The sequence below is a fragment of the Bolinopsis microptera genome, chromosome 6, assembly GCF_026151205.1.
Source record: "Bolinopsis microptera isolate Bmic1 chromosome 6, MBARI_Bmic_1.0, whole genome shotgun sequence".
NCBI lineage: Eukaryota > Metazoa > Ctenophora > Tentaculata > Lobata > Bolinopsidae > Bolinopsis > Bolinopsis microptera.
Window position 1 is genome coordinate 2471357 of NC_087077.1, and position 27834 is coordinate 2499190.

Consider the following 27834-nt stretch of genomic DNA (forward strand, 5'->3'; position numbering starts at 1 on the left):
ATGGAGAAACCGTTTGGCCGAAATAGGTGTCGTCTTTTAGGCTCTGGGGAAGTTTATTACAAATTTGGCATTGGGCGACATAAATTATATTGCTGTCCTTACATGTCAACCGGAAATCCAGAGTTAAATCCAAACCATTGACAGTGATAACTTCGTTGGAGTTGAACAGTTGGGGACAGGTTGCACAGCCTCTCCCGCCACAGTTTTGGCTGACGGTGAAAGAATCCGTTTCGGAGCACGAACTGAGTTTTCTATTGCGCACTACTGTGTTGCCTATAGATGGGTGTTTACGTAGTGCAAACAATATCTGTACGTCTCCGCATAATTGTTTGATGTCCTCACTAGTAGTGTGTACCAACTTCCTAAGTTCAGTGACCTCTTTGAAAAATTTCACTGAAAAGACAACTTTATCAGTGATTGGCTTCTTATCTTCCCTCTCATACAAATCGTGTTCTATTGACCTCAAGACTGCTTCAGGCTCTGTTTCCGTTAAGGTCCCCTCCTTGTGTCCACTTTTCATTAGGTCTTCTTTAAGTTCCTCCAGGTCCTCCACACATGTGTGATCCTGCGAATTTCGCTTGATCACTCGGATCATCTGTGAGAATACTACTGATTTAAAGACGTGGTTTGGGTGGAAACTATCAGTATTAAGGTAAAGCCTGGCATCAGTCTCTTTCTTAAATAGTCTGTAGTCGATGTTGTTGTTCTCCCCCAGTGAGAGTTCTACATCCAAGTAGTTAACTGATTTGCCAAACTGACAATCACCGAACTGAATTCCAAATCGTTTTGCGGCTTCATTTAGTTTCGACACAAAAAGATCAAATTGCCTCCTGGAGCCCTTCCAAATTCCAAAGACATCGTCGATGAAGCGTCGCCAGAATAAAATAAGACTCCATAGCTGTATCATTTCAGGCCAGATGTTGATGAACAGCACCCAATGAAGCATGATATCAGCGACTTGACGCGAAATACAATTTCCAGTTGGGATACCCTTTTTGCCTGTGTACACATTTTCTTGAAAAGTGACAAAGGAGTTTGTGAAGATAATCTCCGTGAATGTTTTCAGAATAGCCTTTCGTTTATCAATCATAGCACTACCGTTCAGGGCATGTTCCAATGCAGACATAGCTATTTCAGGTTTTATGCTTGGATACAGACTGATCACGTCTAAAGTAAACAAGTTGATGGTGCTATATTTTGACATGTCTGCAGATTCATTAAGGTTTTTTATGTTACTGAGAAGGTCTGGTGTATCCAGGAGAAACTCCTGTTGGCAATAAATCCTACTTATATCTGTTAGGTATGGGCTAACCCACTTTTCTAGTCTGTAAAGGGGGCCTTCCTTAGTGGCATGGACAAGCCTGGTAGGGGGAACTATTTTCCCCTCAATCTGTTGTGGACTTAATTTATGCAGCTTAAATAGAGGGTACACATAAGGGACTACTGGTTTGAATACATGTGCATGCATTTGGTTATTATTTTCATTAAGTCCAGTAATGAGTTTCTTGTCTTTTTCTGTGATTTTCCCCTCTGATAAAGCCAGAAGAACTGCATCCTTAACATTATTCTTCACATCTGTCATTTTCTCTTCAACTGACATTTGGGAATGAGCAAAGTTCTCTCTATCTCCTAATTATAATGACCGTTCTCAAATGCAAAATGATACCGAGAGTTAAATCGGTCGCTCGCTTTTCCCTTTTGCCCTTACCATAAGTTTAACCCAAAACCAGTCACTTTTGACAAAATTCCAAGTTTGCTTACCGTTAACTTTTTTGTCAATGAGCAGAGTTCAATCTATTTTAATGGGCGCTTACCATTAATTTAGCAAATTAAGATTTGTCCCTCGCCCTATGCCCAAACCATGTGCCGTTCAGGCTTGAAATTATAATTATTTGCTTCCAGTAACCAGAGCAAGAACCCTGGTAAATATCTGGGCGGCTACAGCGCAGGAACAATCAAGTACGACAGTCTTCTGGAAGCTCAGAGTGAATGTCCCAATCGACCCGGTCAGTAATTCACACTTGCTGTTAATAAAGAATTAATTGGTTATCTTGAAATTAAATACACTAAAGATATAATTATACAGAACTTCTGGTATAATTTCGATTCACATTGTATTAAATACCACTTTCTTCCACTAGACTGTGGAGCTGTATCACATATGAACCCTCGTGCAAAAAGTTCACACTGCGAAGAGGAGTCGTCCTCGTAGATTAAGTAAAGAAGTTAATAGTTATTCCACCAAACACTCCCCATTACACAGTACTACAAGCACTTAAAACATACCAAGCTCTGAATAATCACTCCTGATGGTGGTGTTAACTCCCGATTTCTGCAAATCTAGATTTACTGCGGACGTTTTTCCCCGTGTCATGTAAAATCGCTGAAAACTGATTTTTGATCTAATTGTGGAAAAATTCTCCGCTACTCTTTGTAATAACATAATTTTTCATAAATCTTGAAGTTAAACAATTGTTTGACACATACCTGAGGTCACTCCTGTCACTTATCCCTGTGAGGCTACATTCTTGCTGAAGGGACTTTCTCTCTGCTGAAAGTTTAGCGACAGTTGGATCGTTGTAGCGCGATTCACTACTGGGTCGCGCCGCGCATCAAATAATTCTTCTCGCAAGATCGGCGAAATGCACCACTGTGCCTCACCGAGCTGCGAAGGATTGACATCGTGAATCAAGTTGGATCATCGCTGTACTGATGAGGCTTCCTCGGGGGCATTTTACCAACCACCTGGACGGCACATTTACTTAATATATCCGATTATTATATATATTCGATATATTATATCGAATATATCAGAATTTTCAGAAATAGCATTTTTAGTTAAAACTCTACAATCAATATTACTTTTAAAAGAATCAAAAAATTTAGACTTTATATCAGAATCATTAAGGCGATTGACATCCAACTTTATTTTGTCAGACCTGGGCCGCTTATGTACAATGTAATTACAACCAAGTTTAAAACGTGCGACCACAGGTTTATGGTCAGATTTCACAAAATCACCGCAAAAAGAGCGGGAGTCTGTTAAACAGACTTTAAAATTAGTACGACATAAATTATAGGTAATCAATTTGTTTAAAATAGTTCACAGTGTCTTTTGATCCCTTGGGTCTGCCCTTGGGAACACATCTAGCCTTCCAGGTGGTAATATACTTCGCTCTGTGTTGGAACGCAGTATTGCACGCAAACAGACCATTATCAACAATAAAGTCCAGTAGAAACTCGCCGTTCCTGTTTCTCAGACCATTACCGAACTGACCAATATGATTATTAAGGCCAGCATCATACTCTCTCCTACTGCATCTCCCAAGGCGGGCGTTATTTTATAAAATCTCCAGCAACATACAAATCGTATCGAGCTGGGATATTGATAGCAGTTTTCAGGTCATTGAAATATGATTGTAACAATGGGGAGTTACCTGTGACCCTACTGATGTCATCATCGACAATCTTCTTGGTTGGTCCGTACACGTTAACGATCCTGATCATACGATGAGATCCGTTGCGTTCTGTGAGTCTTATATCAATGAAAGCCACTCTGTTACTAAGTGATCTTCATGCAACAATAGAAGGTACAAGGGCTGGGCAGATTAGAAAACCGAGACCATAATGATACCAATTGTCTGATTGGGCTAGTGTTACAAGTTTGTGACCGTCAATAATTGTTTCCTCGAAGTCTCGGCATTTTGTCTCTTGGAGACACACTACATCTAAATGATAACGTATAGCGTCGCTTACTAAATGTTGTCTCCTAAGAATGTTACCTCTAATACCATTGAGGTTCCAACTTGAAATGTTCAGAGTCGAAGACATTGGCATAAGGAGAAGTAAGGTGAGCAAAGGTAGACTTCTAGCTAGCACGTCTGTTACAACTGCCATTCTGCTAGCGGGGGGCGTCACTCCATTCCATCCTGACTATGAAGGAATTGAAAATAATAAATATCCGTTCCTCTAATACAAATATAGTTTGAGTGAGGGATTATGCATATTGCATAGGTCGCATTTCTAATCATTAATCACATTCAGGTGATGAAAGAGAGTTGCAATAAGAAGAGTTCCTGTGCAGTATTTGCAAAAAAATACTATATTTGGAGATCCCTGTCCTGGAGTAAAGAAATACTTAACCACCACTTGGGAGCAGGGACAAAAGGATTTCGCGGCATGTACGAAATCGCGAAATTTCCCATTCTCCGCGACAAATTTTATGTATAGTTTAATGTATAGCCTGTTAAATTTCGCGGTACCGCGATTTTTGGCCAAAATAATCGCGAAATCCTTTTGTCCCTGCAGTTGGGAGTGTATTCCAGGTTAGATTCTAAAGCCATTATACGAGCTTAATCTTAATCACGTGACTCTGCATGTCTACCCCATCATTCTGCTGTGTAGAACCACCAAATACATCCATATTCCATACTACTACTAGTAATTAATGCTACAGAGGGAAATCAAGGCCAAGCTCATAAGTTTCGATATCAAACCAGAATTATACGCCATAACAATAACATGATACTGATATAATTCAACAAAAGGAAAATAACTTAATTTATACCTTTACTTTTGTAAATCACGCGGATATACTGATATCTTATTTTATTCTTCAGTTTCCTGTCCGGTTAACACATACAAGAACTCTGACTCTGAGCTGAACACTTGCCAGGACTGTGAACCTAACACTTACAGTGAGCCTGGTTCTAGTTCCTGCACTCCCTGTGGAGCCAGCAGTTACAGACCTGCTGACAAGACTTCTTGTATAGAATGCGGGGAAGGAGAAAGAGTCAACTCCGACCAGACTGCTTGTGGTAGGTAAAAGAAAGTAAAACATTTAAAAACACAGCTGTGTGGAACGACTTACTGGGCGGCGCTCAGCCTGTCATTCCGCCGCAGCTTCTATGAATTCTATTAGCCTGGGGTCCCCAGGCTACAGTGAGCCTGGTTCTAGTTCCTGCACTCCCTGTGGAGCCAGCAGTTACAGACCTGCTGACAAGACTTCTTGTATAGAATGCGGGGAAGGAGAAAGAGTCAACTCCGACCAGACTGCTTGTGGTAAGTAAAAGAAGGTAATTCGACTTTTTAAAACACGCGGAATTCATAGATTTCCATCAACCAAGAATATTTATTTCTCCCTTTATAACTTCACCCTTCATAACTTCACCTTTCATAACTTCACCTTTAGTTGATTGCCCGTTCAATACCGTAATTGATAAATTAATAATTGATAAATTAATTTTCCGAAAGATTACTAAAAAGACTCGTATATATCCGATTTGTTTCAGAACCATTGGCTAACTGCACTGTAATGCCAATGGATGCCTCATGGAAGAACCTAGCAATAACGGAACCTGAACTACCAGTGAAGCACGGCTGAGATTATTCAGCTAAAGTGCAAGAGAAAGCACACTAACCGAGGCTGTAACAAGAGTGAAATGATAGCGACCTGTCAGAACGGGGGGCTGAACCTGACTAGCTGTCTCACCAACTCTGGTTGTGTAAAAACAGGTACGAACACAATCAATTAATATCAGATTAGAGAAAGTAGGTCAGTTGTTTCCAGAAAGGGTCCCCAACAAAACTAGACGTCTCCCAACATGTATAATAAAGTTATTATTATAGTTTATTAGTTATTAAGTTTATTAATTAAGGTGTGATATCGTGCAGCAAAACTCATGGGAATGTTTTTTGTTCACGAGGTTGCTTTAATTATTAATATTATCTAAATTACTCACAATTATATGTTTTTTATTGCTTAGAATCGTTATTAAAATAATTTAGAATGTTAATTGTATCATGCATAAGCAAAATGCAAGATACAATTAATAAATAAAAAATTGTAAATGGTACTGATCATGAACAACAAAAGCTCTGATGGAAAAATAAAGGAGAACCTTTTAACTAATCCTGTCTCTATCTCGACTTCCAGGTAACAAAATTTTAAATAAGAGAATCTTGACCAATTTCGTAATTATCTTGGATGGGGTAGATGAAGCACACATCATGATTTATTTTCGATGAATCAACGGGCATACTTGAAATAACGGTACATCACTTTGCACTAAAATTTACTGATGACATTTTCCATCAGATTTCTGTGCAGCGCATGAATTTACTGATGACATTTTCCATCAGATTTCTGTGCAGTGCATGAATACTGAACCAACAAAACCATCAGAAGATCTATCATTGCTCCTGCTCACGGCAATCTTTGATAGTCCAACAAGTGACAGCTTATGAAAAGGTTTGCAATAGTTTTCTGATACCTTAACTTTAAGTGGTAACCTTTATAAAGCTTAATTTCTTCAGATTGATTAGAAAGAGAAATTTACTCACAAATTCTACGTGACATTACTTTGGTACTTCATTTAAAAAGCTCTACTTCCTTCAGATATCGATAGTTGGCCAGAATGACGGAATATAAAACTCTTCCAACTGTAGACTAATTTTAGGATAGGAATAAAAGGAATATGAATTTCTTTTCCTTACTCTTTGAGCGATAAGCTGGAGTATAAACAATGAATTTGCCAACTGGCTATGTTTTATGGACCATGTCGGTGTTTAGTATTTTATTTGTCATGATTACATTTGATTAATGGTGTTCATTCTCTACTTCTTTTTCAAGAGACTGACATATTTTGCGACGTTTTTTTAAATGTTATCGTGCAAAAATATTATTTCTTTTATATCTGGATTAAGACGGGGAGGTGACAAATATTTGTTTTGACACTTGACAGTGCTTCTGGGATTAAATTGGTCAATGATGGAAGCTGATTCGATTTATTAATGATTAATCGCTGCCACCACTACCAGTCACGTCTCAGGAAAAATATCGTTCAGAAAAAATCCAGATTTATAGAGTTTACCAACTTAAAGTTAAGGGCGAGTAAAGTTTGAATTTGTTTAATCTCACGGCTCTTGATTCATAATGGTTATATTTGTAATTCTTTATTTTTATTTCTTTAATTTGCACAATTTATCTTATAGTTTCTTAAATGCGATATTGTTTCAATATTTCGTGATCAAGCAACACTGATGATAAATACCAAATTAGACTTTTATGAAATGCTATACCAGAGTTTAATTTTTACTTTTCTACCGACATGGTCATGAGTAAGAAACTTTATCATTTATTCAAAATTACAGTTTGAATATGGATTAGGACTTCAATATACTTTATTTTTACAAAATTAACGCTTGTCATGTTTTGTAAACTGCGCAAAGAATTGGTATCGGTAATCAGAATCCATGGATCATTTTAAAATTACTGTGTCCGTCGTATTTTCAATCTTAAACTAAGGTCATTTAGAGTCTTCAACCGTTGGTTCCTTTCGTTGCTTTATTCTGTATACCGTATCATTGACAACTTTCCTACCCACCTACCCACCTACCCACCTACCCACCTACCCACCTACCCACCTACCCACCTACCCACCTACCCACCTACCCACCTACCCACCTACCCACCTACCCACCTACCCACCTACCCACCTACCCACCTACCCACCTACCCACCTACCCACCTACCCACCTACCCACCTACCCACCTACCCACCTACCCACCTACCCACCTACCCACCTACCCACCTACCCACCTACCCACCTACCCACCTACCCACCTACCCACCTACCCACCTACCCACCTACCCACCTACCCACCTACCCACCTACCCACCTACCCACCTACCCACCTACCCACCTACCCACCTACCCACCTACCCACCTACCCACCTACCCACCTACCCACCTACCCACCTACCCACCTACCCACCTACCCACCTACCCACCTACCCACCTACCCACCTACCCACCTACCCACCTACCCACCTACCCACCTACCCACCTACCCACCTACCCACCTACCCACCTACCCACCTACCCACCTACCCACCTACCCACCTACCCACCTACCCACCTACCCACCTACCCACCTACCCACCTACCCACCTACCCACCTACCCACCTACCCACCTACCCACCTACCCACCTACCCACCTACCCACCTACCCACCTACCCACCTACCCACCTACCCACCTACCCACCTACCCACCTACCCACCTACCCACCTACCCACCTACCCACCTACCCACCTACCCACCTACCCACCTACCCAATTCTAATTTGTTTCATGGTTTAAAATTATTGTTTGTAAAGATGTTATTCTTTAATGCCGTTGACTGATCTGCAGAAAATGTTTGATTGCGTTGGTCTGAAGGACTAACGTGAATATGACGGGATTTCACGCGAACGCAATGAGGATACAAATTTTCTCTGTGCTAACTTTGTTAGTACTAGTAAGACTGCAAATGACAGAGATGGAGAACAGTAAGTCATTGCTTAAATACTATTACTATTGTGGCATTTCATGTGCCGTTCCGGCTTGAAATTTATATTTATATTAGCATTAAAATCTTACGGTAACTTTGTAGGGGAAAGGGACCGGGAGGGCCGAGGGGGCTATTTTTAACTCTGTAGATTGTATCTTTAAAACATGAATTCAGGTCTTTACACAGCAGAGGCATGCGAACATAGCAAAATTCCGTTGTCAATCAACTGTGGCGAGGGGGTGATAAATATCACGTATGCAGCCTATGGTGTTTACTCGAATAATAACACTTGTGGTTGTTTTTACAATGGAGACTGTATCTCAGAAACTTCACTTGAGGTGCTATGAAGGAATTGACAATAATAAATAATCGCCTTTCCAATACAATTTGAATTACAGTTTGAGTGAGGGATTATACACAAATTGCATTTCTGATAATTTACCGTATATTCAGGTGATGAGAGGGAAGTGTAATGAGAAGAGTTCCTGTGAAGTATCTGCAACAAATAAGGAATTTGGAGATCCCTGTCCTGGAGAAGACAAATACTTAACCACCACTTGGGAGTGTATTCCAGGTTAGATTCTAAAGCCATTATACGAGCTTAATCTTAATAACGTGGCTCTGCATGTCACTCCATCATTCTGCTGTGTAGAACCACCAAATGCATTCATAGCCAGTATGATTGATTAATGCTAGTGCTTTAATAGACAGTATCGTAAATTTCGATATCAAACCATAATACAGTTACACCATAAAGCCGTAGTACATACATATTACATTACACTGGAGCTTACACAGTGTAATTTCCTCCAGTCTACGCCGCGTACGTTTATATAGGCGCGCGGCGCAGACTGGAGGAAATTACACTGTGTAAGCTCGATCCAGTGTAATGTAATATGTATGTACTACGGCTTAACATAATATTAATATAATTCAAGAACTTACAGTCAAGTAAAAGAAAGTAACTTAATAATAATTTGTAATAAGTAACTTATAATTTTGTAAATCATGACGCGGAAATACTGATATCTTCTTTATAAACTAGTATACTGATATTATATATTTCAGTGAACTGTGAACCTGGAAACTATAGAAATGGTACGATGACCCAATGCAACCAGTGCAGGGCAAACTCCTACAGTGCTGCCGGTGCTACAGATTGCACTGAGTGTAAACCCAACACTTACAGTTCCGAGGGTGCTAATATCTGTGTTGAATGTGAAGAAGGGAAAGAAGTCAACTCAGAGAGAACTGGTTGTAGTAAGTCATTAATCGTATGAACTTTCTTTGATTTTAACTTCTAACAAAATTCATCTAATATTAATATTACTGAAGCTAACTTGGAGTTGGTATTATTCCTAAATTCTGTTCCTCAAGCTAAGTATACCAATGTCATTTATTTCAGTGGACTGTGAACCTGGATACTACAGAAATGGTAAGATGACCCAATGTGATCAGTGCAGGGCAAACTCCTACAGTGCTGCCGGTGCTACAGCTTGTATTGATTGCGAAGAGGGACAGCAAGTTAACACAGAAAGAACTGGTTGTAGTAAGTCACTAATCATATGAACTTTCTTTGATTTTAACTTCTAACAAAATTAATCTAATATTGATATTACTGGATCTAACTTGGTATCATCTCTAAATTCTGTTCCTCAAGCTAAGTATACTAATATTATTTATTTCAGTGGACTGTGAACCTGGATACTACAGAAATGGTAAGATGACCCAATGTGACCAGTGCAGGGCAAACTCCTACAGTGCTGCCGGTGCTACAGCTTGTATTGATTGCGAAGAGGGACAGCAAGTTAACACAGAAAGAACTGGTTGTAGTAAGTCACTAATCATATGAACTTTCTTTGATTTTAACTTCTAACAAAATTAATCTAATATTGATATTACTGGATCTAACTTGGTATCATCTCTAAATTCTGTTCCTCAAGCTAAGTATACTAATATTATTTATTTCAGTGGACTGTAAATCTGGATACTACAGAAATGGTAAGATGACCCAATGTGATCAGTGCAGGGCAAACTCCTACAGTGCTGCCGGTGCTACAGATTGCACTGATTGTGAAGAGGGACAGCAAGTTAACACAGAGCGGACTTCTTGTGGTAAGTTATGTTAAATTCTAGTGCATTGTAACAGTGAATGGCTATATGTAATAAATCAAGAGGCTTGCATATAATGAACATATTGACATGGGTGCAGAGTTGAGTCTGTACGGAACCTAGTAGTTTCAGTTCCTTGTTTAACTTGCCGTACAGCAGTAATGGCTGTTATAAACCCTGCCTTAGTCAGTTGAAAGTCTGATAGCATATGTTCCGTTTGATTTGACCAAACTAATGCCTTTCATTGCTTTATAATGCCATCTTTCTCAGAATTAACACAAAAATATTCTGTAATAATTTAATTTATGCCATTCAATGATCAGTTTTTGCTCATCCCAGAATCGTGCACGGCATTGGATCCAACGTGGAGTGACATGATCACTGTAACGAAGTTTCCGGTGATACCGGGGACAGTGCTGACAGTTCAGTGTGGAGAACCGGACCATGATATTGTGGGCAACAATACGGTGACTTGTTTGAACGATTCTCAGTTTGAAGCTGACCCGGAACCTTCTTGTAAAGGTGAAAAAACAAATATTCGCTTATTTTTACCTGGCTCGCCAATCTATGTGCGCGGCGCTCTTTTCAAGCTTCCTGAATAGGAGAGGAGCGTGCAATAGACTAGCAAGCTAGGTAAAATTCCTCTATGACGAAAAAAAAAGGATTATTTTATAAATTATTTTAATGCATTCATATCTATATATTAACGTTTCTAATATTTTCACAGCGAAGTGCACTGTAATACCAATGGATCCTTCATGGAAGAACCTATCAATCATGGAACCTGAACTGACTCAACTACCAGTGAAGCACGGTGACATTATCCAGCTAAAGTGCAAGAGAAAGTACACTAACCGAGACTGTAACAAGAGTGAAATGATAGCGACCTGTCAGAACGGGGGGCTGAACCTGACTTGTTGTCTCACCAACTCTGGTTGTGTAAAAACAGGTACGAAAACAACCAATTAATATCGGATTAGAGAAAGAAGGTCAGTTGTTTCCAGAATGGGTCCCCAACAAACCTATACGTCTCCCAACATGTATAAAAAAGTTAATATTATAGTTTATTATTAAGTTGATTAATTAAGGTGTGATATCGTGCAGCAAAACTCATGGGAATGTTTTTTGTTCACGATGTTGCTTTAACATTTAATTATTATCTAGATTACTCACAATTATATGTTTTTTATCGCTTAGAATCGTTATTAAAATAATTTAGAATGTTAATTGTATCATGCATAAGCAAAATGCAAGATACAATTAATAAATAGAAAATTGTAAATGGTAATGATCATGAACTACAAAAGCTCTGACGGAAAAATAAAGGAGAACCTTTTAACTAATCCTGTCTCTATCTTGACTTCCAGGTAACGAAATTTTAAATAAGTGAATCTTGACCATGGTTTCGTAATTATGGATTGGGGCAGATGAAGCACAAATCTGACATCATGCTTTATTTTCGATAAATCAACGGGTATACTCGAAATAACGATACATCATTTTACACTAAAATTTACTGATGACATTTTCCATCAGGTTTTTGTGCAGCGCATGAATACTGAACCAACAAAACCACCAGAAGACCTATTATTGCTACTGCTCACTGCAATCTTTGATAGTCCAACAAGTGATATAGCTTAATGCTTAAGAAAAGGTTTGCAAAAGTTTTCTGATACCTTAACTTTAAGTGGTTAACTTTATAAAGCTTAATTTCCCCAGATTGACTAGAAAGAGGAATTTACCCCCAAATTCTATGTGATATTACTTTGGTACTTCATTTATAATTATACACAGCTTTACTTCTTTCAGATATCGATAGTTGGCCAGAACGACGGAATATCAAACTCTTCCAACTGAAGACTAATTTTAGGATAGGAATAAAAGAAATATGAATTTCCATTCCTTACTCTTTAAACGTTACGCTGGAGTATAAACAATGAATAATTGCCCATCGGCTATGTTTTATGGACCATGTCAGTGTTTAAATGTTATTTGTCGCGATTATATTTTATAAATGGAGTTCATTTCATTTTTCAAGACAATGATAGACTTTGAACGCTTTTTCGTCATAATATCACAATTATTTTATAATGTTATCGTACACAAATATTTTTTTCAAATATCTGGATTAGAACGGGGAGGTGAAAAATATTTGTTTTGACACTTGACAGTGCTTCAGGGATTAAATTGGTCAATGATGGAAGCTGATTTATTAATGATCATTCGCTGCTACCACTACCAGTCACGTCTCAGGAAAAATATCTTTTAACTCCCAACCAAATTCCAGATTTATTGAGAGTTTACCAAATTTTAATTACAATTAGGGCAGGTAGAGTTTGAATTTGTTTAATCTCACACCTTTTGATTCATAATGGATATATTTACAGTTCTTTATTTGTATTTCTATTTGCACAATTTATTTTATAGTTTCTTAAATGCGATATTTTATCAATATTTCGTGATCAAGCAACACTGATGATAAATACCAAGTTTGACTTTTATGAAATGCTATACCATAGTTTCATTTTTACTTTTCTACCTACATGAATAAGAAACTTTATAATTTATTCAAAATTACAGTTTGAATATGGATTAGGACTTCAGTACTTTATTTTTATAAAAACAACGCTTGTCATATTTTGTAAACTGCGCAAAGAATTGGTATCGGTAATCAAAATCCATGGATCATTTTAAAATTACTGTGTCCGCCGTATCTTCAAGTTCAATCTTAAACAAAGGTATTTGCCATTTGGACACAACTTACTAGCCAAACCAGCATTGTAAATTTTGTATCACGTGGTGAACCCCTGACACTGACCCCCACTGTCGCTTCACTGTAGAGTTTCGACGATACAGGGGGAGCCGCGCACTCGTGCGCGGCGGGTCATACAACGTATGACAATGTAAATTGACGTTTATTTCTAGGGTCTAGATAGCTTGCAATTTTTGAGATTCGCGAAAATCGATGATATCCAAAAAGGCTGTAGGAGGTTCTACATGACAAAATACCGGCGAAAATAATTTTACACGCCTTAATTAATAATAAAATAACCTTTTTCGCTTCTCACTTCTGGATCTTGTCACACTTTGGATCAAAATAACGGTGCCCCTCATTTTATTTATTATTATCATTACATGAATTTGATTTTCTACATACAACGTAATTTTGTTAACAAGGTTTGGCCGGTAGAGGGTCTGCAGTAGTCCCATTACCTAAGTATTGCTGTTCCACTACTAAACAACGTAATTTTGAAAGAAACTTGTACTTACAATTTAAACACGTGTAAAAGTTTTGAAACGTAGCCCACGTGCAACTCTGTCACGTGTGTAATTTTACACTCTTCCGCCGCGCAGTGCAACCAGAATGCAAAAACGCGCGGCATATAACTTGTTTGATGTTTGTTTCCAGTTTGTTTCATTATTTAAACCTTTGCATCGTTCGCGTTGGTTTGTCGGTACTCGGTTTGCCGTTCAGTTTTACTAAATAAGTAACAAAAATCCGCAAATTTACTACGTTGGCGCATATTTTCGGTTAAACTGTATCGCTCCTCTGATCAACCGAGTCTGCACACGTCATGGTAACGCCATGAAAATGAGCATATTGAGCTGTAGGTCGTAGGATGACCGAATGACAGGGTGCCCGCGGCCGCAATAAATTCATCATTACACTTATGACTACTCTGTACTCATGCGAAATGTTCAAACAAATAAAATGGTTTTGATCTTAACATAACATATTTACACATTACATTACTTTGGAACCAAACACAGGCCGAATTAAATAGCCGATAGCGCTAAATATGAGCCAACTATTTGAAAATTTGTAAACAAATCATCAGGCTGCAGGCTGCCAAGTGCCAACCGCTTCTAAAATGATTTATAGATCGAATATGTACAAAAAATTTTTGTTGAAAAAGGCGTTCTCAAACCGTTCATACTCTGACCACTGTACTTGGTACAATGTCAAATAAAATCTCAGCGATCCTGAGATTTTCTGAAGCTATGTTTTACATAAAATTTTACGTTTGAAGGATGGTGAGATTTATAGTCGTCATCTCCATTTTGTTAACGCTGGCTGAAATACACTCTTCGGATACAGGCGAATACAAGGGTAAGTACATATTTCCATCTAGCGAATACAAGGGTAAGTACATATTTCCATCTAGCGAATACAAGGGTAAGTACATATTTCTATCTAGCGAATACAAGGGTAAGTACATATTTCTATCTAGCGAATACAAGGGTAAGTACATATTTCTATCTAGCGAATACAAGGGTAAGTACATATTTCTATTTAGCGAATACAAGGGTAAGTACATATTTCCATCTAGCGAATACAAGGGTAAGTACATATTTCTATCTAGCGAATACAAGGGTAAGTACATATTTCTATCTAGCGAATACAAGGGTAAGTACATATTTCTATCTAGCGAATACAAGGGTAAGTACATATTTCTATCTAGCGAATACAAGGGTAAGTACATATTTCTATCTAGCGAATACAAGGGTAAGTACATATTTCTATTTAGCGAATACAAGGGTAAGTACATATTTCCATCTAGCGAATACAAGGGTAAGTACATATTTCCATCTAGCGAATACAAGGGTAAGTACATATTTCTATCTAGCGAATACAAGGGTAAGTACATATTTCTATATAGCGAATACAAGGGTAAGTACATATTTCTATATTTCTATCTAGCGAATACAAATAACGGAGTAGTTCGCTGTTTATTAGTCTCATGATTGAAATACTGATATTATATGGATAATATCCGGTTCCAACCGGAAATTATCCATATATCAGTAGCGAATACAACTTACAAGGGTAAGTACATATTTCTATCGTTCAAATCGCCAATGAAATCGAATTTAATATTGCTGATGGATTTGGATATCCGCGATACAGAACATCACTTCCATTTCCAAAGATAACAACGAGTTCAAAAATTTAATAAACCATCCAAATTTTAACTGCAGACTTGTTATGATCATTGTCAACATCAAGTTTTAAACTCGCTAGTAACTAACTTTTTTAGATTTGAGCGACTGTTTTACCTGGGGTAAAAAGTTTGCACCTACTCCGGAAATGAAGTTGCAGCCGATTGAGGCCCTCGTGTTCACAGAAGTTAAAAAACCGCTTAATCTGATCCGCGAGTGCTATCACAACTCCACGTGCTTATTCGTCACGTGCGATAATACAGTGATGGACAATGTCACGTGCAATGTGTGGCCTGGTTGGACCGGGTTTACTACGGATTACTTTATTGACGAGAAAAACGCACTGGTTAGTCATCTTCCAAGTTGGACTTACAACACGACATGTCAATATTGGAGTTACAGAGGTTGGTTCAATTTATAGTCAGGAAAAGAGCGTCAATTTGGGATGTATTGTATACGCCAATTTTCAAAGGAGACTTAAATTTAAAGTCTTAAAGTTTAAAATCCTTCTAAGCTGTCGGGTTCTTAAGCTGCATAAGGAGTGTTATAAAGTTGTTGTACTCTATAAGTGTATATTCACCTACAAGCATAACTGCTTGGCGTGATGAGGTACATCTTTGATTGGTCGAAGGTCTTTCAACAACACAGCATCATCATTTTCATAGTAGTCCCCGGCTTATGACGGGTTCATAGCGGTATTAAACATGTTTTTCTGGGCCCAAACATTCTACGCTCCTACTATGCTATTACTGGTCTCTTGACTAACTCCCAATCATCTGTCCATATGGTATTGTTTCTGGACAAATAGATGGTATACGATGCCCTCAGGCTGATCTCAGCGATCTTCATGCAGGCCTTCTTCTTCTCTTTGTTGTTTACGTTCAGGTGGTTCATAAAGGTTGGGAGGCTATAGTTGTAAATGCCTCGAGCTCCCACTTCTACTGTCTGGAGCTTGCAAGCCCATCCGTTGGCTTCTATCTCTTCTGTCAGCTGCTGATATCTCTTCATCTTTCGCTTCTCTTGATCAGCAAAGTTCTGCTCATTTCCACAAGTCAGCTCCATTAGATAAACCTTCTTTGCTTTATCTGAATAGATCACTACATCAGGTCTTAGTGGTGTAGCTGCAATGTGCTGCGGGAAGTTCCTCTGTCTCTCATCCTCATCAAATATTATCTTCCAGTCGTTGGCATCTGAAAAGAAATATCTTTTGGTCTTATGATGAGTTGGGTCAGCTAAGGTAACCTTCTCGCGCTTATTGCCTGCCTTGTGAAAGACCGACGGTGCCCTCTTCGATTCCTTGGCGATGTCGGAATTAAACTCTTCAATCTGTGATGAAACAGTCTTCATGATTTCACGTAGGACCTGATCATGGCGCCAGTTGAAACGTCCCTGTCTCAGTGCAACCTTGCAGAACGTGAGGATATGATTGAGTGTCCCTTGTTTGCTGCAGAGTTTACAGTTTCCTGAAACGGCTTTATTCCAAAGCTTTAGGTTGCTAGGTGTTGACGCAGTGTCATGGATAGCATTGACATGAAACTTTAACAGTTCCGGACTAAGTTGATAGATCAGGTTATTCCACGTGGTGTCAAATGTCATTGTATTTTCCCATGTGAGAAAGAGGTTTTGCCGCTTTTTGTCAAAAAGTGAACAAATAAGTGTCTCTTCATCAAAGGTCCTCACCATGTTGGTTAGCAGTTTCCTCTCTGATGTGTCCTCATATCTTGTCTCATACCCGAGGCCAGTTGTACCAACTGCAGGTTTTCCAACTAACTCTTGGAAGTAAAGTTGGCGCTGACGGTCTTTCAGCTCTTTGGGATAAGACCACATCTTCTGTGTGTGTGCAATAGCCTTATGGTTAGAGTACACTTTTTTGATGTAGGGGTCACTTGAGTTACAAAGTTGGTGTCCCTTAATAAGTTGGATGACTTTGTACTCAGTGCAGATGTTTTTCAGCTGCAATCCTTTCTGGTCTCTACTCCTGTAGAGGACGGTGGTGGTACAAGGATGCGCAATCCCTAGCCACTTCTTAAGGTATCTGTTACACAGTGCCTCAAGCTCTCTCACAAATGTGATGGGTAGGTTATAAACAGTAAACCCCCATGACATCTTACTAATGATGAGGTGGTTATACACCCACGCCTTCATTGGACCGGTGATTTCATCATTAGACGTTGTTTCCAAAAGGTCCTCTAACTTCTTCTTAATCATGGACCGAATTTCCTTCACCTCAAGATCTACATACATGTACATTCCTAGGAACTTCATTGGTGCTTGGATAATGGACGGCACCTGTTGTTCGCTTAGTACAAACTCTGCATCATAGGTATTGTACTTTCCTCCAGTACACTTCATAGACATAGACAGGCACTTCGATGGTTTAGCCTTCATTTTCTTCGACCAGTCCAGGAACTCTTCTACTACCTTCAACATCTTCTTCATCTCCTTCTCGCTCTTCGACAATAGGGCTAGGTCATCAGCAAATGCTTTCTTTGAGGTCTTGCTATCACTGAAGCTTGGCTCATACCCAACTTGACTGCACAGTACAGCTAGAAGTTCCAGTAGGATGTTGAATACTATAAGGAACAGGATCACGGACAGTGGGTCTCCCTGGAACAGGCCTAGCTCATACCAGAATGTTCTGGATGTCCATTTTCTGCACTTAACTAGGACACTGAGGCTTCCATAATACTCAATTATAAGCTTAATGAAGCTTTCAGGTAGGTGGTACCGGCGTAGGGCATAAATAATAAGGCTGTGCGGGACTCTCCCATACGCATTCATAAGGTCAATCCAGATCACGTGGACTTGTCTTCTGTGGCTTTATTAACATCGATAAAATCATTTAAAAATGAACATCTATGAAATGCTGTTATCTGTTATTTAACCTCTCCTTTCGTTCAGACACGTTGCAGCACTGTTTGGAGTATTTTATCCCGCCTTCAGTTGAATTGAACGCCAAAAAACATAATGTTGTGAAGACCACAAGTTTAGTAGCTTGTTATGACACATGTAAAAATTCAAAAAAACGGATTGGCTTCACTTACTACTGGAAAAGCAATGATTGTTGGATACACGATAAAGTCTTCGGGACAGTCTTGTCAAACAACGAAACATCACGTTCATATTCCTTAGTGTCAGCCCGAATGGGTTGCCTGTTTCAAGATAGCATTGGTAAGTAATCCAGCCCGCAGCCGCGTGTTATAACTTATAGTTACTGACACAAATCTGTCAGTATTTTAAGCATTTTAAGAATCATTTTGTTGATATTGTCGTGAAAGTCAAGGATCATTTATATTGACAATAGATAGGACAATGGATAGACAGTTATACGTTTGCTGAAAATGCTACGTATTTAACAATAACAGAATACAGATCGCGTAGTGTTTACAGCCCAAAATTTACTCATTAAAATATCCCTCCAGATGAAGTTTGTTACAAACGTGAAATAAGTTATCGCGGAGATGAACTGGAGGAATTGAGAAAGGGTTCTGTTACTCAAGAAGCCATCGACTTTCGATACGCCTACCGGAATCCCAGTATTTGCAACAAAAGATGCATGGAGTACAAGTAAGTTTTATCAGAGTGAGACCCAAACTGGGCCATGTCGTCATAAACGCCGCGCACTGTCTGTTGTGATGTTTTTCAATGTTATCAAAACTCTTATATTGCAGCGGTAACTGCTTCTTTTTTACGCTGGATGTTATTACTCTCAAATGTACACTTCACGGCCCCAATGTGACGGCTGAGGACAACATATTCTCCTATACTGCCAACTGGGCCTGTTTGTCTGGTGAGTGAGAGAGAGGGGTTTCCTTAAGGGGGACGGGAGGGGGTGGTCTTAAATATTCATGAAAATTTCAAAAGAATTCTCCTGAAGGCCCCTTGACCTCTCTAACCAATCACCATATATGCAATTTTAAAATATGTAAATATTAAAATATAGGCGTGCATAAAAATTGGCTGAAATGTTTGAATGACCAACATCTTCTCCTTGAAAAACATTCGACGTTTTTTAAGTATAACCTTCTTGTCTACAGCTTAGTGCTGTCTCAATTTATCAGACTGCATGGTCGGTAAAAATATTAAACGGCTAAAAAGCTGAGCACTTTTAAACATTTAGCCTGGCGGCTGGCCGGGTCTCCAGGTAATTTTGGTCGGGAAACAAAATATGAACGATTAATTCCCTCCAAATTTTCGCCAATGATTTATTACTTTAAATGAATAACAGGGATATATATTTTAAGATTCTTTATTTGTCCCCACCAAATCGCAAAAACATGTATTTTCCGATGTAAAGAACGATGTACCCTGCTTAAATATATATAATATATAACCTTTAACAGGCCTGCAATGCCCCGATGCGATAACAGGAGAACTTTATAAGGAACTGGAAATAAAATGCTTACTTCCAAAAAGAAAAGCAAAAAATAGAATCTGGAGAATTGATGGCATTCCTGTAGAAACAAATGATCCCAGTTTCGAGATGAAGTACCTGGACCCCTCAAATAGTGACTCCGGCTATGTATCACTGTTTATTCACAACGTGACAGAACGACAAGTTTGGATGAACATTTTTTTCCATTTCAAATCTCATCAATTCAATAGGAAAATTTTTATTTCTGACACGTTATCACAACAAAATGTCCATTAATGCAAATGGATGCTTTTAATCAAGTTTGGATACCATTCTATCCCCGTGTAGTTTATGATCCATTAGTACAGTAGACAACAAATTCCCTTTGACAGAACACTTATTAGAGATCGTAACGAAATTTTCTCAGATAGAGGTGAACATAACAGTAAAAATGAAACATGAGCACAGTCACGTTATCAAGGTGACTTCTATTTTGTACAAAGGTAAGGGCTTTTTTTATGTCATTGCTATCATACCACTTTTATACAGAGATGCCCATAAGTCAGTGTGCAAACGAATGGGCTTATAACAAAGTCATTTTTCATGTTGGAGACTTGCAACTTTGCAGATGACATACTGTGAGTGTAACTACATTATCCAACAGAACCCCCTATGTTGGAGCCCTTTGATGTTACGGAATCGAAAATCGACATGACTGAATTACAAGTATACAACATGAGTGAACCCGAGCAATTCCGTCTACCAGAGGGCTACGTAACGTACGGCGCAGATCTTGCAACTGACGGCAACATTTACACCTGCTTTTGGTCAAAGTCAAGTGGTGCTGATGACCTCGCTTTCTTCAGCATGGCCTTTGAAAAGCCGTATTTTGTGGACGAGGTTAAGGTTCACATGATGTTCTTCATATCAAGTGGTCTAAGAGAGCAGTGGCTTGACGGGGGAAATTACGATTACGACAATTGTCATCTCACCGCTGATCACTATTATGTAAGTGGGAAAAAAAGTGGGGAAGGAGGGTGGGATGTGGAGGAGGAAGAGGGGTAGATGGAGGAGTGGGAGGGTGAGAGCGGAAGTCTAAACTTTTGAATTTTATAAATATCATTGTATTTCAGGCTTGCAAAGAAAATGACGGCCCTTTGAAGGTGGTCATGAGAAACTGTTCAGACTCCGATTGTTCAGTCTATGATGAATATTTCTGCGGTGAAATTAATACAAACCAAGGACTCTCGCAGGTTAAAAGTCTCAAATTATTTTCCAGTCGTTTAGCATTGAAAAATATCAAAACAAGGAATCGGGCGTTAGTTAAAATGTAAACATTTTGTTTCTCTCAGGAAGACCAGATCTACAAGGTGTCATGCAGATCTGTTGGAGATATGTTGGTAGTTCTACGAGAAACCCCAGGAAACGTCCGTATATGCGAGTTACAGATCAGCAATTATCGTAAGTGCACATGTCGAGAAAGACCTCCTTCGAGCTGGACGGGAAAAAGTTATCCAGCGCCTGATCCTTGGAGATAGAGTTCAATTTCCTTTATTTTTAGAAATATTTTATGATCTATGGATTGATCTGACCAGTCAAACCCATCGCCCCAATGGTTAACATTGGGGCAATCGAATGAAATACTTTTCATACTCTCCTAACTTCAACTTTAAAGTGAGTTCCTACAAAACACTAACCGTGTCACCGTTTAGCCCAAGAATGCCCCGACAGAAACTATCTCACCTTCCCTGGTCACGTGTGCCTGCCTTGTCCTGACCGTTACAACAGCCTCCCCTACTCGTGCCAGCACGGGGAATGGGAATGTGATCCTGATACCAACCTTGCCGAACACATTTATATGTGCTCCTCTGACTTCGCTACCTGGGGTAAAATTATATTGAAACTGATCGATCAATATGTTCAGTCGAAATGTTCTGCGATTTATGGATAATACATATTTCCACTCATTCATGTTACTGGGCCGCGCTCAGCCTGTCATTCCGCCGAATCTCTATTAACGGGTGATACTCGTAAAATATCTGTTCCATATATTGGACCGTCGACGACTCCAACCGTCGACGAGTCCAACTCGGCGCGCGTCCTGGTAGGTTATAAACCTACAAAATCTCTATGAACATAAATATAATAGCCTGAGGTCCCCAGGTAATCATTCATGTTGCAGCTGTCGCAAATAATTTGGTCGAATCTATTTTCCATGTTAATTCTTCTGTTAATTAAGATATATCAATTTTCTCCCCAGATCTCACTTCTGTCGCTGACGATGAGGTGAACGGTGACGTCACACTTTCCTGGAATCCCGAGATCCCTGACAATTATACTCAGTTCCCCCCTGCCAACGCGTTTGATCGTCACTTATACACTTGTGTTGCCTTAACAAGCACTGAATTGTACGGAGGGCCTTCTCTGTGGTTGAAAGTGAACCTTGGAGATCTTTATATGGTGAAAAATGTAACCGTTTACACTGTTTTTGAGGATGACTGGTTCTTCTATCCTCCTAGACGGTACGGGTGTCACACGAATAATGGAGACTACGAGGTATAAACTGTTGTAGCTTTCCACTTCATACTCAAAATATCACTATTATTATTTAATATTCCTTTGGTATTATATAAGGAATTGAATTAAAGGAACATGCCTATTGCCTTCAGCCTTGACACGACAACCAATTTAGCCCGTTACTTTGGAAAAATTCAGATCTGTCCATCAACATTTTTTACCGTACACTGTCTAGTCATTTACTACTGATTACAACCGTAAGTATGAAATTAATTTCTCCATATCCCAGAACTGCAAGGAAGCGGAGATAAATTCTGTGATTACTTTGTACGACGGAGAAACTGAGGTGAAGGAGTGTGGGGTTCTAGCTATATCAGCTGCCGATACTCTCCAAGCCGATCAGATCTACACTGTAACATGTAACGGGAGGGGTGATTCAATCATCCTGTCTGCAGGAACTTCTGCTCTGAGAATATGTGAGGTCGTTGTGGAATCAGGAGGTAAGTTTATCAGGTCATTAAAAAAGGATAAGTCCTGTCAATAATTATTATTTTTATAACCCTATTTTTAAAAAAATTTAAATTTCGTTCTTTGCCATTAATAATAATATGTACATCAGTAAAATACAGAAAATGTCACCACTAACATCGAGAACGTCTGATATCCTCCGCCTCAGAACAGAACTGCACGACTGACCAGTTTTTCGAGGAGAGTAGCAACACGTGTCACAGCTGCCCTGAGGGCGAGCTGAGTTACGGTTGTCAAACTGGGACCTGCTCCTCTGACAGGACTACACTGTCTTCCAGCATGTGGGGTGAGCTTCTCCCAATAATAGTTGTGGGGAGGTGAGGCGTATTGTTTTGACACGTGACAGTGATTCTGGGGTTTGATTGGTTAATAGTGGCATGCTGATTGGTTTATTATTGGCACGTGTAAAACAAATATGCCTCACCTGCCCATATTGTTCCAGAATCTAACAGAGACTCTTCTGCGTGTAATTGCGAGGAGGATGTATTGTTTAGATCTTCCCATATCTTTTCAAGTCCTTACCTTATATTCAAGCACAGTCCTGAGATTTAACACTAATTTAATATATAACACAAAAGTAGTGTTATTAAACTTCAAATTATTATGATCACTATCCGTTTATTTTCAATTTTTCTAAAGAGCCAACAGCTGAATACACCATCGACTATGAAGCCACTGCTGTGAGTATACTTGAGGGTGCCCTGGAAAAAACGACAATCGAGGAGATCGAAGAATCTCTTTTGTTTCTGTCGGACAAAGACTTATCGACGGTGACCGATTTGGTTGGTGTAACCGACTGGATACAGTTGGATCTGGGAGAAAATTGGAAAATAGGGGGCTTCACTATTCACACAATGTTCTTCAGTGATTGGTTTTTTTGTCCTACACAGCCCTGTCTCCACAGCATATCAAATTATGAGGTTATTACTAATTAATTACTAATTATAGCAATTTCTAATTAAAGCAATTACTAATTATAGCGATCAATTTAACGTGAGTTTAAACTTGATGAGATGACTGGACAGTTTCGTGTTTATCCTACGACCTACACTTATAGATAACGTAACTGGTAATAAATTACTAATAATCTGCAAGCACCGCCTAACCGTTTCATATCTCGATTATCAGTTCCTTTCTCAGAGCTGCAAAGACGAAGAATCAATCTCTATATCAGTGGGTTTTGAAACTTCCGATCGGTTTGAGATGAACCCAACACACGATTTGACTCAAAACGGTCAGATTTACAATTTCGAATGCAATGTTGTCGGTCAGTACATAGGGTTCTTCTCTCTGTCTTTATTTCGGATTTCCGAAATCGTAGTTCTGAGGGGCACAGGTAAATTTAATTAGCAATTAATTATTTATTTATTCATTTGATTACTTTTAATTATTTAATTAGTCCAAATTAGTAATTATTTAATAATGTGCGCTGTTTTATTTAACGGTTAAAAATTGTGATATTGTATAATATAGTATAATATAATATATATTATGTTGAATGTGTAACATAGTGTGTTGTGTCTCCAAGGAACTTATTCGTTAAGCTGGAAGCTACCTGAGTAGTTAGAATTACATTTATAGGGCCAGGGTGCATAATTTAATGACCTTTTTCCATACCAGGTCACGCTTGAATATATCTTTTGGGGTATGTTTTTTGATGTCGAAGCGTGGTATAAATATTAGAATTTATTGTTATTGGTATTTAATATTTATTTTCCCATAAAGTCTCACTTCTGTCTTCGTAACGCAGTTTTACAAATATTTGGCCACCCAAACCAATTTACCCCCATCAGCTGAACTGTGCAAAGCTAACCACTTCTTAAAAGAACCGAACAACATATGTCTTCAATGTGATTCTGGGCTGTACAGTCACGGGTGCTCTTCCACGAGTTGTACTGAGGATAGGGTTGAGGTCTCAACCAGTCATTGGGGTTGGTGATAACTTTCTCTCAAAACCTTCAGTTTACAATCCTATAATACCTATAGATCAATTTTGATGTTAATACCGCATTCTAAGCCACAGCCATGTCCTAAGATACGTGTGCGGGAATTTTGGCTGTCACAAATCACAATCTTTAAATTTTGACTTCTTATTGCCCATCATCAAATACATTTTCAGAGCCATATGGAATCGGAGAAGAACCAGAGAAACTACAGCCAGAATCTGTATCACAAAGTATAACCACACTATCCCAAAAGGCGTCGTATGCTACAGACAATGATCTGTCTACTTACTCCCTAGCCTCCGCCTCCGATAGTGACATTTGGTTCAAAGTGGAGTTTTCCCAGGATAAAAACGTTTTTCTGTACGCGGTGCAAGTTTTTCAAGAGTTCTACTCAGACTGGTTCTATTGTCAAGACCCGGAAGATTATTGTCGTGTGAGCCAGGAAAATTATCAGGTCAGTTTATTATCGTAGACATATTATTATGGTTATTGGTTATCCGTTCATCTTATTAAATGAATTGCCTAGGAGTAGGACGATTCTTGAATTTTACTGGAATCTTATTATATCTCATTATATTGCCGCAATAATTGCCTGTCAAAGCTGAACGAGGAAATATAGAATTCATATCAAACAAATTTGCCGAACGACAACTTCTTGGTAACACTGAATAAACGATATGAATAACAGGAGTGCAAAAACAAAGGGACGGATATTCAAGTGGACGTTTACTCAGACGATACCTTGATCAACAACTGTGGTACTATTGAACTAACTGACGGACTAACTCAAACCAGTCAAGAATACCAAATCAGTTGTGGATATGAAGGAAATGCAGTCCTCTTCAGCAAATCAACGTCTGGCGAAGGTAATTCCTGATCGAAAAATAAATACAATTGAAAATAATACAAACTGTAGATTATCATGACTAACACAATGTCTTTAGTTAATAATAATAATTCAGTAAACTTATCACAAACTATAATATAACTGGTTAGCAACTCGCCAGGCTTAAAAGTTTAGAATATAATAATAATTATTACCTCGACACTAATATTACAAAGTTTACTATTTAATTTTGTTAACCAACAGGTTGGATCAAGCTATATGAAGTGGTTGCGTATACACAAGGTATTGTACACAATTTTGCACATTTTTTGGGTATTGTTATGCTTATAGTTATGATGCAATTTATTGTAACGGACCATAACTGTAAGGACGTTGATCCTCGTTTTTTCTTTATTTGATCACCTCTAACGCAGTCCTGCCGTGAAAAATAATGACCTTCGCGGGATAACTGACAGTTCATTTTAGGACCAGTATATTAATTTAATGTTCATAATTAATTGCTGTTTTTAGATAAAAAATATCTAATTCTATATCCTCCCCTAGCACAAGACTGCCCTGGCGGTCAGCACCTTGTAGCAGAAACCAACACTTGTGTGCTGTGTCTGGAGAACACTTACAGTGCGGGTGGTTTCCTCACCCTTGAGTGTACTTCATGCCCTGAGGGGTTTACTGCTCCGGCAGGGTTCGCTTCTGAAGAGAGTGACTGTGAATTGGGTACGTGTTTGAATGGTTTATGAGTATGGCCCAACTGTTTTTTAAGATCAAATTTAGTACGGAAAAAATTCAAAGGTCAGAAAATAACCGGTTCTTTTGCGATAGTCAAAACGCGACAACTAGCGCTGGATGGCGACAACTAGCGCTATCCAGCGCTAGTTGTCGCCATCCAGCGCTAGTTGTCGCTATCCAGCGCTGGATAACGCTGGCCAGCGCAAAATATATATGTTCGATAATTGTCGCTATCCAGCGCTAGTTGTCGCCATCCAGCGCTAGTTGTCGCCATCCAGCGCTAGTTGTCGCTATCCAGCGCTAGTTGTCGCTGGCTATGCGACACTGTCGCACGCGATAGTTTGCGATGGCCAGCGCAACTGGCCATCGCAGAAAACAGTTCGATAACTAGCGCTGGATAGCGACAACTAGCGCTGGATAGCGACAACTAGCGCTGGCCAGCGCTGGCCAGCGCTAAGCGATAGCCAGCGCTGGCCATCGATATCCAGCGCACAATTTTTGCGCTATTACTCGTCAGCTAGCGCTGGCCAGCGCTAGCCAGCGCTAACCAGCGCTAGCCAGCGCTAACCAGCGCTAACCAGCGCTAGCCAGCGCTAGCCAGCGCTAGCCAGCGCTAGCTGACGAATAATATCGCATTTATATTGCGCTCATGGCCAGCGCTGGCTGACGAGTAATACTAATATCGAGCGTGCTAAATCACTCTACAGTCGATCTTCGAGATTGTTCTAAAAGGGCCCCCGATGGTTGTAACCAACTTGAATCAATGCAATGTATTTTCGGACGCTAATTCCGAATCAACCCCCATGACATAGGGTTAAAATGCTCTCCTGACGAGATATTGGCGAAAAACTGTATCGATCACGTGATATGACCGTATAAGAGGCATCATGTAGCCGGTGGGCCCAACATGATACGACATATCTTGACACGTCGGGGTTTGTCGGGATTTGTCAGGGTTTGTCGGGGTTTGTCGGGGTTTGTCGGGGTTTGTCAGGGTTTGATGGGGTTTGACGGGGTTTCCGGTTTGTCGAGCCTGGAGGCTTTTTTTTTTTTTTTTTTCTTTTTTTTTGAGTCTCCCAACAAAAAGCCGAGACGGAGTCATCAAGCTTTACGTGGAAAAACACTATACAAGAAGGCCTCATGTAGCCGGTGGGCCCGAGGCAAAACCCCTCGACAAACCCCGACAAACCCCGTTTGTCGGAGTTTGTCGGGGTTTGTCGGGGTTTGTCGAGCCTGGAGGCTACATGATGCCTTATAAGGAAGTTAGTCTAATTTCTCGTCGGGGTTAGGGTTTCAGCATATAATGTTTTTGTTAAGGATTGGGTTAGGGTTAGGGTTGGGATCAGATTAGAGGGTTAGGGTTTCGAAAAGTCGTTCAGAACCAGCTAGAGTCAGAGAATGGGTTAAAAAAGTCACGTTACAGTCGAGTGTAAAGTGATTAATCATCATCCGAGTAATATCACAAGTATATGATTTTGATACATTGCGCTGGCTAGCGCTGGCCAGCGCTGGCTAGCGCTGGTTAGCGC

General features: G+C 39.4%; 2 protein-coding genes across 5 annotated transcripts in view; both read left to right on the plus strand.

Moving 5' to 3' along the window:
• The first annotated feature begins 4376 nt into the window (after positions 1-4376).
• LOC134816951 (major surface-labeled trophozoite antigen 417-like) lies at positions 4377-12170 on the plus strand. Its single transcript, XM_063826009.1, has 10 exons — positions 4377-4440; positions 4620-4817; positions 4936-5061; positions 9403-9594; positions 9740-9883; positions 10023-10166; positions 10306-10449; positions 10786-10968; positions 11174-11395; positions 12166-12170. Exons 1-10 carry the CDS (start codon positions 4377-4379, stop codon positions 12168-12170), a joined length of 1422 nt encoding a protein of 473 aa, XP_063682079.1.
• A 2267-nt stretch (positions 12171-14437) lies between these two features.
• The window catches only part of LOC134817001 (uncharacterized), a 39916-nt gene continuing 26519 nt past the window's right edge, over positions 14438-27834 (plus strand). For 3 of the 4 annotated variants that reach the window (XM_063826062.1, XM_063826064.1, XM_063826063.1), the window contains exons 1-21: positions 14438-14557; positions 15486-15791; positions 18289-18558; positions 18810-18954; positions 19059-19177; positions 19731-19945; positions 20169-20244; positions 20406-20749; positions 20875-20994; positions 21094-21202; positions 21454-21627; positions 22002-22297; positions 22548-22758; positions 22935-23072; positions 23426-23706; positions 23927-24122; positions 24580-24717; positions 24906-25186; positions 25421-25598; positions 25823-25861; positions 26123-26293. In XM_063826062.1, coding sequence (XP_063682132.1) covers positions 14479-14557; positions 15486-15791; positions 18289-18558; positions 18810-18954; positions 19059-19177; positions 19731-19945; positions 20169-20244; positions 20406-20749; positions 20875-20994; positions 21094-21202; positions 21454-21627; positions 22002-22297; positions 22548-22758; positions 22935-23072; positions 23426-23706; positions 23927-24122; positions 24580-24717; positions 24906-25186; positions 25421-25598; positions 25823-25861; positions 26123-26293 — 3886 coding nt within the window. In that variant the 5' untranslated portion in view covers positions 14438-14478. Of the gene's footprint in view, positions 14558-15485; positions 15792-18288; positions 18559-18809; positions 18955-19058; positions 19178-19730; positions 19946-20168; positions 20245-20405; positions 20750-20874; positions 20995-21093; positions 21203-21453; positions 21628-22001; positions 22298-22547; positions 22759-22934; positions 23073-23425; positions 23707-23926; positions 24123-24579; positions 24718-24905; positions 25187-25420; positions 25599-25822; positions 25862-26122; positions 26294-27834 lie in introns of those variants that run through there. The other variant, XM_063826065.1, reaches the window with a different exon arrangement.